The sequence below is a fragment of the Centroberyx gerrardi genome, chromosome 1 (assembly GCF_048128805.1).
Source record: "Centroberyx gerrardi isolate f3 chromosome 1, fCenGer3.hap1.cur.20231027, whole genome shotgun sequence".
Taxonomy (NCBI): domain Eukaryota; kingdom Metazoa; phylum Chordata; class Actinopteri; order Beryciformes; family Berycidae; genus Centroberyx; species Centroberyx gerrardi.
In genome coordinates this window covers 1,223,587-1,235,823 of record NC_135997.1, presented here as the reverse complement: position 1 = coordinate 1,235,823, position 12,237 = coordinate 1,223,587, and the positions used below count along the sequence as shown (strand labels likewise).

General features: G+C 41.8%; 1 protein-coding gene across 3 annotated transcripts; it reads right to left on the bottom strand.

Moving 5' to 3' along the window:
- Positions 1–3,173: 3,173 nt before the first annotated feature.
- LOC139930091 (ras association domain-containing protein 7-like) lies at positions 3,174–11,403 on the bottom strand. 3 transcript variants are annotated; one of them, XM_078285451.1, is made up of 6 exons: positions 11,255–11,403; positions 6,691–6,839; positions 5,585–6,238; positions 4,649–4,917; positions 3,503–3,724; positions 3,174–3,411 (listed from the first exon to the last, which is right to left on the bottom strand). In XM_078285451.1, exons 2-5 carry the CDS (start codon positions 6,791–6,793, stop codon positions 3,506–3,508), a joined length of 1,245 nt encoding a protein of 414 aa, XP_078141577.1. In that variant the 5' UTR covers positions 6,794–6,839; positions 11,255–11,403; the 3' UTR covers positions 3,174–3,411; positions 3,503–3,505. The 3 variants fall into 3 exon arrangements, with proteins under 3 accessions (XP_078141577.1, XP_071779274.1, XP_071779275.1); XM_071923173.2 differs by having other exon boundaries at positions 6,691–6,835; XM_071923174.2 differs by having other exon boundaries at positions 3,503–3,700; positions 11,255–11,400.
- Between the last annotated feature and the right edge of the window lie 834 nt (positions 11,404–12,237).

The following is a 12,237-nucleotide window of genomic DNA, read 5'->3' as shown; positions in this document are numbered from 1 at the left end:
ACATCAGAATAAGACAGAATATTATTCCATTTAATCCCTTTAATTGCATTTTCAAAGTTATTTTGTTCTCCCTTAGGTATTCTGAGCTGACTGGGCTTTCTTACATCACAAGGACTAAGGCGCTTTTTGGACAATTTCCTAACTACAAGGGTTAAGTTATGATCAGATAGCCCAGTGATCATATTAAATGTTTTGACAATTCTCTCTGGTTTATTACTGAATATCAAATCTATCTGTGTTTTTGACAACTGTGTTATTCTTGTTGGTCCCTTAATTAGCTGTGTCAGGTCAAAGATATTTGTAATTCGTTTAAGAGCACTTCTATTGCATTTATCTTCCCAATTTATGTTAAAATCCCCCATTAAAATTACCTCTTTGTCGAAATTACATTCTTTTAGTATACTGCTTAATTGGTCAAAAAAAGTAGTTTTGGAAGAGGGTGGTCTATACAAACCAACAAGGGTGAAAGACATTTGTGGAGATAATGTAATATTAAGTCCAATACATTCAAGTCCATTATCACATCGCCACTGGATTTGACGGCAACTGATATTATCTCTGACATAAAACATTATCCCCCCTCCTCTTCCTTCAGGTCTGTCCCTCCTGTAGATATTGTAGCCCGGGACGCTTAGTGCTGCACTTGGAGAGTTTTTATGTAGCCAGGTCTCTGATAGACACAGGTAATCCAAATTCGAGTCTGCGATAAGATGTTGAATTTGTTCACTTTTCCCAGTGACACTGCGAATGTTTATGTGCCCTCCAAGTAATCCCTTGGGTTTTGCTCGCGGATCCCACAGTATTCGTGCTTGATTGACAGTTTGGAAGAAGTTCCACCTCTTGCGCTTAATGATTGCAGGGTTTAAGAGTTTATGCTTCCTTTTGATTAGCTGTTGTGTCGTCGCCTTATTTTGATTGGCTGCTGCTGGTAGTTGCCTGGTAACGGTATTTACAGGGTCCAGTTCAATATCGGAAGACACTGAAATCAAAGTGGATACTTTTCTATGGCTCATGTCAATTCCCGGACAAGAACAGGGAGATGCAGATAACATCGGGCCTTGACACTCACCCAACTCGCCGACCACCTGCACGTCGCCGGCTGTCTCCACCGTGGTGAGTTCAGTTTGTTTATTAGGCCCGGGATTGGGCTGGACATCCCCAGAGAGTAGGAGAGTTGTTGTCAACAGGTAGCTGAGCAATTTCCGAAATGCGTGGTATCCGTTGTTGTTTCGACTCTTGGATGAATCGTTACGTTGCGGTACAAAGTACGCTTGACCGTTGTTTAAGACATCACGATATGCTCCATACTGTCCGCTCCGAAAAAACGGCAAGCAGACGTGCTTTGTAGGGAAGTTGGCTTTTCCCGACGTCGACATTGTGACATCCCAGCATGGTCGCACTGACATGATCATTAATACCGCTACATAGCTGGTGATTATGGTGACATGCCAAATCAAAAGCCCAAAAGTCGGAACAAATTAAAAAACATGCTCCTGTTCTGTATGTTCTGTATGTGATAGAAATGTAGAAATCTATAGAAATCATATCAGACAATCTGTGTCTCCCTCTGCTGTTCATTTTTAGTATTACATCTAGAATACAACCTGTTATGGGACTGACATTTACCTTAGCATTGTGGGCCTTTAGGTGATGCTCTTATCTGTACCTGCTTACAACAAGTGAGCAGTTACAGGTTCAGTGTCTTACTCAAGGACACTTGGACAGGATGTGTGGCTGCATATGGACACACATTGGCTGCTGCAGATATGAAACCTGTGTCTTTTCAGTTACAGGACTGTCTCTAGCTCTGACTTGGAATTAATGTACATCATATTCAGCTTTTAGTTCAAAAGGATATTTTTGTTTGATTGTTATATACATTTTCCTGTGTTTTGTCTCCATCCTCCCAATCACAGTCATAAGCACCATGCAATGTTTTTAGGCGAACACCAGTTTCATGTGAGCTGTGAATTCAACATTGCATGTGTATGTTAGAAGTAAGCTGCTGGTGCTGCCTTTGCTAAATTGATCGTTAGGGTTGCTGGTCCCAGAGTGAAGTCATAGACATGTGTGAGATGGTCCGAAATTTCAAATTGATTTATTTTGCAGAGCAATGCTTACACTTTTCGATGTATGTGCATGTCAGATCATGTACAATATCATTACAAAACTTATAGCAAACATTAAGAGTCAGTCTTTTATTTTCTTCCAGAATACCTTTTTCAGGTTAAAGAGAAACATTTGTTGTCTGCATGTGCTATTGAATAGGACCGACTGCAGCCTTGGGGCAGCACAGGCAATGTAGAGCCATGCCTGAACTCCCTTCCATCCAACTAAAATGTTTTTCACTCACACCAAGAAAACTTCAGCTAGTTTTTCCAAACATTGTAATGGGTCTAGGTACTCATACTTGGCATTTGAATCAATCTTTCTTTTAAGACCCATATTGAATATCTTGTGAAGAAGCTAAAAACATTTTTTTTTGTTTCAGAAACAAGTCTTGTTCTTCTTTTGAACCCAGAAAGAGGCTGGCGGCAGCTACCTCTCTGCCTCTGCTTGACTATGTAGATCTGTTATATATGCATGCTTCTGTTCAATAGGCCTACTTAGGAATGTTAAATAGAGTTTATCATGGTGCATTAAAGAATAAGTTCAGTGATTTTGGACCTATATATAATGTAATACTTTGATCCACAGACAATATTGGCTCCTAAGTCAGCTGTCAGCTGACGGTGAAATGATGAGCTCCTGTTGCTAGCCTCTTGCTGCTAAAAGGCAGGACAAATAGGGTAGCCTATGTCAAAATAACTCCAAAAAAGCCAATCTGTGAATCTGAGTATTTGTCACAAAAATCACCTTTTCCAATGATGCTCCCGCTTTCACCTTAGGTGATAATGCTCATCTAAATGTATGTATGATTTCTTAACCCTGCAATCATACCCTTAGGGTTTGGAATCCAGTCTCTCTCTATCTGTGTTAGTTATGGCTAAAAAATGATAATCATTTCATGGCAGAAATTCCAGATCCAGATCACCAACAAAATCTAATCAGTTGCTGCCCACCAATTTCATAGAAATCTGTTACATTTTTGATATATCCTGCTGACAGACAAATTAACTAACATAACCTCCTTTTCAAAGATAAAAAATACAACAAACTCATAAAAAAACAAGTAAGGTGAGATATTTTTTATTAAAGTAAGTTGATTTCTTTTTTTTTCTTTTTTAAATCAAAAATGTTAAATATAAAAAAAAATGTAACACACGAGTTGTAAAATGTGATTAAATATAACCTTCATTGTGACCCTCTGCTGAGTATTCTCTCTCTTGCACACACACACACACACACCCAGTAGAGGTTTTGGGAGTCATTCAGAGGCTTCATAGAATGCGTTTTGCTTGCAGACACAACCTGCAATGGAAAGAGAGAGAATGGCAATGTTAATATAATTTTCCACGATAGAGGCCGTTTATTTGAGCTTGTAATGATCATTGCAACCAACCTGTCAGCACACAGTGGCGGTGTCTGCCTGCTCCTCCTCCATTATGCCAGCGATGCAGAGGTAATGTGCAGCGACGGGCAGCGAGGTCGCCTGGTCTGTGTGTGGAGGAGCCGGAGTGACACCAGTCTGCTGGATGAACTGCTGCAGTTTACATTGCCTCAGCTCCTTATTCAGCTCCTCAATCACCTGCCATCTGTCCTGGGCGACGCAGACAAAATCACACTGTCAACAACACCAAGACTGGGTTGAATACATTGGTAGAAATATCTGAGCCCTCCCATCCTCTCTAGCCATCCCTTCTGCATTAGAAACAGAAAAAACTCTCAAATTCTCAAAGTGTCATCAAAGTCACAATGCACTGAAATGTAACTTTTTCACAATTTGTTAACTAATTATCCATATATTGTACTCCAATTTAACAATAAATGCCAAACAATGTACAAAATTTTACTTAATGGCATACCTACAACCCCTCTCCCATCATATAAAACCTCCAACTTAACAACTTTAGAAATGACAAAGTGGCATTATGGTAAGACACCATGGTTGCATCCCAGTGGCTGAATTTATTCATTTTAATGAATTTGGAATTTTTGATGCTCAAGATTATGTGATGTCACTTTCCACCCACCCACCCACCTTTGAACCCCACCTTATGTCCCACCCTAATAGGCTACATCAAATTACGGAAGCAAGACATCACTGAAATGCCGTTTTCCTTGTGACTAGTGTACCCAGGCTCCTTGTGTACATAGTGGTACTGCAATATATATTTTAGCCAGATGGGGGCAATGTGAACCATACATTTGATTGAAGGGAAAACCAATGTGTTTCATGGCATCTTCTAACCATTTGAGTAAGTGACAGCCACACAGCACTAGGTAATAGAGCTGAACAAAAAAAAAAAATCGAAATCACAATATGAATGATTTCTGAACAAGGTGTTTTAGAGCTGCAGGTAATCTTAGGTCCATGAATTAAGTACAATATTGGTGAAAACCTTTCATCATATTCAAACTCAGTAAATCCTACACACTGACATGTATTCTTTTCTGTTCTAAAAAATGTATGACAAGAAAAACTTTTTTTTTTGTCAGTATCTTTCAGCCCTACTACATAAGGTGTTAGATGAGGAAGGATTTGTACCTGTAGCTTTTCCTCTGCATCTTGTATCTCCCTCTCGGTGTCTGATACCGTTGTGTCCAGTTCTTCTCCCTGCTGCAGGCGGTGGTGGAGCTCCTGCTGCAGCGGCCCCAGGGCCTCCTCCGGCTGCGGGGTGCCCGGCCGAGAGCTTCGTCTGTGGGCTTCAAGTCGGATGTCCTGCCCCAGATGGGCAGAATGAGCCTGGAACTCCTTCAGCTGGTAGCAGTGGTCATCCAGTGACAAATGGATCTGGTCTAGACGTCTGTACATATCTGGATAGTACAGTTAATGACAATGTTAACATTTAGAGAACCATGAGGAACATGGGATAGCGGCACTCCAAAAATCCAGAACCAGGTGCATGCACCTTGGTGCTCTGATGAAGGCTCCATGCCGAAACACGTTAGCCTGATGATGCCAACAATAAAAAAATGGTAAACTGAGACCAAATCTTACTTTGTTCTGGATTTTTGGAGTGCCGCTATGTTCCTCATGGTTCTCTTCATGTTTTAACGATAGCAGAGCACCCAGCCAAAAGCGCCATAAGAGGAAGCGCACCTGCTCTACATTTGAAAATGTTAACATGAGGTTTTAGAAATGCAAGAGGATAAAATACATGCCGGAAAAGTCCCCATGAAATGAACTCCCATTACTTTTACTTCCTGGAAAACAGTATCTTTCATGGTGACCTCATGCTGCAGCAGGCGTAAATATACATTTCTAACCAATAAAACCATCAGATCTTTGAACAATCCTGCCCTTCCACACTCCTCCCATCAAATCCCATCAAATCTCTCCCAGACTCCATTGGTTTAGACTTTTGAATGATCCATCACTGCAGTATGTGGAAAATGTATAAAATCAGGGAAGTAAAGATGCCATTTCATGGGGTCTTTAAGGAAGCCCTTTATCCTGCGAAAATTGAGTTTGACCATGTACCTTGTTCTTTATCCATCTCTGCCTGTAACTGTTCCTCCCAGTGCTCTCCATGCATCAGCTCTGCCTCGTTCTGCCTCAGCCTCAGCTCCAGTACCTCCAGTTCCTCCACTGCACCCAGAGTCAGACCAGGTACTGGAGTTGAGGACCTTTCCTGCTCCCAGACCTCAGTCTCCCTCTCCAGAGCTTGAAGCTGAATCTCCAGGTCTCGTAGCCTCTCCTGTTGCTGCAGGATCTGCCTAAACACCTCCTCTTTGAATGGATAAGATGAAGGCACTCTCGCAGGGTTGAGAGGGTCCAGGAAAGGGACGGGGGAAGCCCTCGGTTCTGGAGAGGCTCTGGGTGAGGGTGCCCATGCCCTGTTTGCTTTAGTCCTTCTGGGAACTGTTGAGGGGCCCAGATTGAAGGTGAGAGCCTTCTGTGGCTCCCTGTGCTTGAGGGGCCTGGGCTCTGGGTGTCTGGGCAGGGGGAAAAGCCTCTCTGTGGTTGAACCATTTGGACCGTTGCTCAGGCTGGGACCCGTCCTCCGCAGAATGAACCGGACTTCTGCAGCCAACTGTCCCAGCTGAGCCAGAGACTTCAGAGGACAGTCTTCGGCGACTACCTGCCTCTCAGTTCCCCGCAACTTCAGGATAAGAACGTAACGACCTGTCTGGCCTGGGAATACAGATAGGTGAAAGATTAAGATTTGACAGCATGTTATGTTATGACCAACAACAGCTGAATTCAAAGTCACAAGAAAACAGCATTTCGATGGTGTCTTTCTTCCGTAATTTGACGTATTTTTGGTTGAAACAAGGTGTTGGATTGGGACATAACGCGGGAGGGACACTGTTCAACAGTGGGGGGGGGGGGGGGGGGGTCGGACCAGAACAAACATGGAAAGTGACTGAGTGCTTTGCAGATAATGTTGAGCTTCACAAATTCCAGATTCTTGAAAATGAATTAAATTCCAGCTACCACCAAAAATATGCCATTTTCCAAAATGTTTTGTAAATCTTTTGGCTTATTGTAAAATATTGTGTATGTTAGACTATATGTTAATTAGCAAACAAAAAAAACGTCTTGTTACTTAAAACATGATGCATGGCAGTGAAATAGAGACTTACCGATGGCCTGAGCAAGAGCGATGACCACATCCTGACAGGAAGTGTTCAGTGATAGGCCACACACCACTCTGACCACACCCTCCACCCACACCTTCAGCTCCATCTGCAGCTGTCAGTCACATTCAACACAACACGGGTCCACCAGCTACCTGTATGGAGACACAGGCAGACATGTCAGTAAACTGAATCCATCACACTGGGGGTAACAGCAGCAACCCAGTTTAGGGCAACGGATGTTTCATGTGGTGACTAGTGGGTGGTACATGGCACACCATAGTGGGGGGGAATAGGGGTACTGAATACCTAATCTAATTCATAGATATTTTAGACTTTAATTTCAAAAAATGCTAAGTAAGTAAAATAAAAACTAAAACAGAGTGCGGGCTATCTTTGTTTATTTCAAGATTGTCCATATTAGCCGACGCACCCGAAAAAAACAATATAATTCTGTTTTTTGCGTGAGGACTCGATGTTTGCTCCAAGACTTTAATGTCACACTGCTCTGAAATCTGCAAAACTGCAAACAAATAAAGCTTTCTCAAAAATATAATGCAGAAACTGTTGCAACAAGCTGTAACAAGCAGGAATACAATGTGGCTCAGTTTGTCCTGTGCAGACTGAAACATAATCGTCCTCCCTAGACGGATTTTGTACGAGGGAAAGTTTAGCTGTGACAGCCGATTAGCGCTATCAGAGCAGTGTCCAAAACCCAGAATTTCAATCAGGGATGTGTTTGATAATTGATCGGTAAATTAATGTGTGGAGGCGTGTTTGACTTGTGGATGGGTAGACAGAGATGTTTGTCAGATAGATTGTTTTGAATAGATTGTTCCAGGTCTTTGGGAGTGATGCAGTACTTAAAGGTCCCATATTCTCCATTTTCCAGTGTTTTATTTTCTGTCTTGAGGTCCATTCAAAGCTGTTTGTGTGGTGTCATGTACCAAAAACACTCTCAATCCATTTTTACATGATAATTTTCCAGCATCTGTTTCTGTCGCTGTGTCTTTAAGGCTCATTAATATTAACGACCCCTCTGTTCCGATTGGCTAACCGTTTCAAGAGTGAAACGTGAGACGCCGCGGCCCGGCGGCTACAGGTAGGGAAAACTCTCCGGTAATAAACAATGACGACCGCTCAGCCACTCTGAAAAAAACACTTTGTTAGTCTATTATTTCTTACAAAAATGATAATGAGCGAACCTTTGTGACGCCACAAAGTTACGGAAGTCCAAACGGCTCGTTTAGAGGCTCGCTTTTCTAATATGGATTGTGTGGATTTAGTTGGCGACCGTGCGTTTTGATACTTTCACCATGTTTAGATAGACCATCCAACTCCTTTATCATCACAGAGGCAAGGGGAGTCCTGCTTAACACCATATGGGACCTTTAACAAAAAAAAAAGTGCCCAGAGCCACTCAAACTTGAGTTTTGCTCATGTTTGTCATGGGAACACTGTGACTTTCTGACCTCACTCTTTCCATACACTACTGTACCTGCCTCCTGGGTGATGCATGAGCGCTGAAAGCTGAGCCAGCCTGAGAGCGGAGACAAGTATAATATATCACTTTCTCATGGTGTCGGTATCCACATTAGGGCCAGCCACTAACCCACACGCATGTTTAGAGATTTTCTCACATATTACACGGGAAAAGCACGCAGCCACAGAGAAACCTGGTGAGGAGCCAAACAGTGGCAGAGTATCTTACGCAAGATGAGAGCAGATGGATTGCAGCACCACATTCTGCCCCTATCACCCTCTGACGCTCTCAGTTTCTCTCTGTTTCCCCTCTCTCTCTTTTCTCTCTCATGCCCTACTTTCCATCCTGGACCTCAGTCTCCCCACACTCCTCTTCATGTAATGTGTGTGTGTGTGTGTGTGTGTGTTGGGGGGGGGGGGGGGGGGGGGGTCAGGATTTACAATCTGGAGTGGAGAGATGAACTGGAGAGACCGGTTCTGACTTCAAACTGCTGCTCTACTCTCTCTGTTATGGCAAAAGCTCAAAGCACTGATACTGATACTAGACAGACTATATTTAGAGGAACACTGTGAAATGCATTATAAATTAGAATATCAAAAATATCTATTGTTATGTGTTATTATATTTCCCCCGTAAAACCGGCCGAGTGATGTATGAGCATAGTGTCTACATTTGGCCTCCGGCTACAGAAACGTTCATCACAGCACGATGCTATTTTCTTTTCTCGCCTCAATTGGAAAACTTTTTCTTGCAGCAGCTCGGCTTTTAATTAGAACTGAGAGGAGAGCTCGCATAACGGCTCCTAGGTTTTATTGATTACTTTCAAAGCAATAACTGGCCTAACCCTACATTACATTGTGGGACTTTTATCTCCTTATGTACAACTCAGACAAAACTCTTTTGATTGTTCCCAAGTCTGGATTAAAGTCCCGTGGTGATCCAGCATTTTCAATCAGGACCCTAAAAAAAATTAAGAGCTGCAAATTCTACTTCCTCATTTAAGAAAAAAACTCAAAACCCATCTGGAAAGTATTGCTTTTTATGCTTTTTATGCTTTTTTTGTGCTGTTCTACGTTGTATTCACTATCATTTTAATGCCACTGTCTTTCCTTTGTAAAGCACTTTGCAACTGTGTTTTTTACTGAAGACCATCTAAAGATTTCAGGTCATTGAAAGAAGCTGAGGTTGAATGGAGACTCTCCCACAGGCGTAAGGTTGCACTGAAACCACTGTGACACATCCACATCATATCAGCTCACCAGGCGGAGCGGCTCGTTGCCACAGGGCAAACAAAAAAAAAACCAGCATCAAACTCACAGCGCAATTAAGTGAAACCAACTCATCTTTAATCATAGATGTGTTGGTCAATTTCAACTCACAATAGTTATCAGCTTCATAACTTAAAAGCATGAGTTTGTGTCTCGTCACTTAAAATTGTGAGTTGAAAGAATATCTCACCAAACGTTCACTAACACAATTTTACTCTCCAGAAACCCTTCCTTTGGATTAAGTTACAGGATAGAGATAGGTCAATTTATGATTAAAAAAATAAAATAATGCTAACCATGATGAAAATTAGATTTCAGTTCAATCCCTACTCTCAATAGTCTACAGATTTAATTCTTCAGTAGAGTCTCCTCTCTCTGTTACACATGGCAACAATGTTCACCAATAATTTTGTGATACATGAACAACTGACACTAAAAGCCTTCTCACTTTAGTTTATTTATTCGACAATAAAACGCAAGATAGACACAATAAAGAAAATGCATCTCAGATTAATTTGACAAGGATAACACAAAAAAGTCAACAGACTTATTTCCACTGTGGTCCTTGATGTGTAACAATAAGATGGTGCAGATGGAAACTAGTGAATGAATAAATAACACTGGACTGCAGTTGATCAAGAAGTGGATTCAACTAGTAAACAGTGGGCATTTGCTGATTGAACTTAATGTGTGAGCTTTACTGCATTAGTACAACTAATAATCTTCGACCTAAACAACTCAGTTTGACTCCGCCCGCAATTTTAAAATTTGCAGCAAGGAAAAAAAGTGTTTGTTTTTAAGTGGATGGATGGACTGGATGTGGGTTTCCCCTGATGTGCAGGAGAAGACACACAGGTTAGGTGAGGGCCAGGAATGTGGCGGGACACACTGACATTCCTAAAAGACACAGACTCCGCCCACATACCGCCACTCTCTACTGACAGAGACACCCACAACAGTTTCAACTCCAAACTAAATATCATCTTAATTTGGGCAAATATCAATAAGAAAGAAAAAATCCTCAAAAGCCTGGCAACTATTGTATATATTATATATTAACTATATTCTGTGCTGTACTGCTATCAGGTTAGCCAATCTGTCATAAATCCTTTAAATCTCTTCTTTAGACTCACTTTTATGTAAATATTTCAATTAAAATTGTCTTTTATCCTTTTATTCCTCATATCCTTTTTCTTTCTTTTTTTATCCTTTTTTAGATTTTTTATTCTTTGGACCTTTGTATCAATTGTATCTTATTCCTCTTGCTCCATTAGTTTTTTTTATGTAAAGCACTCTGTAAATTCTAAACTCTAAATAAAGTTTATAATTAGCATTATTTATAATTATTATTATTCTGCCAATTAACTCAAGAAGATCTGATATCATCAAGATTTACAAAGTAGACTATTTACAATAAGATATTATGTTGATACATTTCAGGTAAATGGGCCCAAATTGGCATGTGGCCTCCATAGTAATGTTTGGCTTGTATTTGCAACATCAGTAAGTGAGTGGCATTAACACAAAGCAGAATACCTGTGGTCACTTCTAGATGGGACATGGCTGTCAGATTTACTATCATAAAAAACAAGTTAACCACCATTCGCACTGGAGAAAAAAAATCAGTGAAAAAAAATGAAATCATTCCCTGCAGCAACACTGCTTCTGCAAGAACCATTTTTAGAAGAAAAAAAAAGTGTCCTCTCTTCTTTATTGGCTACGCAGTATCGCTCCAGTCTGTCAGTTTCAACCCAGACAGAAAGAAGACAAACCTGTTGTTAGAGCAGGGAGGAAGGAAGTATTCAGCACAACTCTCTACCTGTTAGTTCAGGCGTCCCTCCGGCTCATGGCCGTCTTCGTCCCTCCAGCAGGTCGGAGTGGATGAGTCTTCAGTCCAAACTGATGCTGTGCTCAGGCTGCTGGACCGCTGAGCGACTGGAACACACACTGAATCTACAGAGACACTACTGCTTCAGCGTGAGGAGGAGGAGGGGGAGGAGGATGAGGAGGAATGGAGCTGTGGAATGCAGCCCTTCTGGGCGTGCTGCATGAACTTACACTGCTCTCTCTCTCTCTCTCTCTCTCTCTCTCTCTCTCTCTCTCTCTCTGTCTGTCTCTGAACAGTGATGTCACTCTGACACTCCAACCAGGCTCCTCCCACTGTGCATCACAGATAAAAACAAAGGGGAGTATCTCCTCTTGCCACCCTGTTCTCTCTCCAAATTACTCACACTAACATTCCACTCTGCAAGTGTGTGCATGTATGTGTGCATGTATGTGTGTGTGTGTGTGTGTGTGTGTGTGATGGGGATTAACACCTCTGCTGGGCTGGTTTCTTCGATGGGTTAGCCGACCCTGTCTAATTACAGCAAACAAATAAGAGCAAACAAAGGAAAAAAACACATGCACGCACACACGCACTCATGCACACACACAAACACACACACACACACACACACACACACATACAAACACACTCCCACAGAGTGCTGAAGAATGTAAATGGCCTTTGCTCACGACACATGCTCCCGAGCAGCAGATGCCACTGTGTCTATTAAGGATGCTGTTTTGCAATTTAACCACTGGATGGCAGTCTTCTACCTGCCATATGCCATGCATGAAATGAACTGAGGTGTACACACACATTTACCCTCAAAGATTTCCATGTGATCTTCACTTCCTTACACCCACTGCAACGTTAAGTGACAGCGAAGGAGAGAAATGCCTTGAGTCCACGACTGGAGAATGGAAGTGAAATACTTGCAGTTTAATTCCCTGCCAGCAGAAATGATAGATGCAGTG

What these genes read in the sequence shown, in the direction of transcription:
- LOC139930091 (XM_078285451.1), bottom strand. Translation starts at nt 6,793, where the DNA reads ATGGAGCTGAAGGTGTGGGTGGAGGGTGTGGTCAGAGTGGTGTGTGGC. An exon ending in CGCTCTTGCTCAGGCCATCG is followed by an intron (nt 6,239 to 6,690) that starts GTAAGTCTCTAT and finishes CTGTATTCCCAG; the next exon opens with GCCAGACAGGTCGTTACGTT. An exon ending in AGAGATGGATAAAGAACAAG is followed by an intron (nt 4,918 to 5,584) that starts GTACATGGTCAA and finishes TGTACTATCCAG; the next exon opens with ATATGTACAGACGTCTAGAC.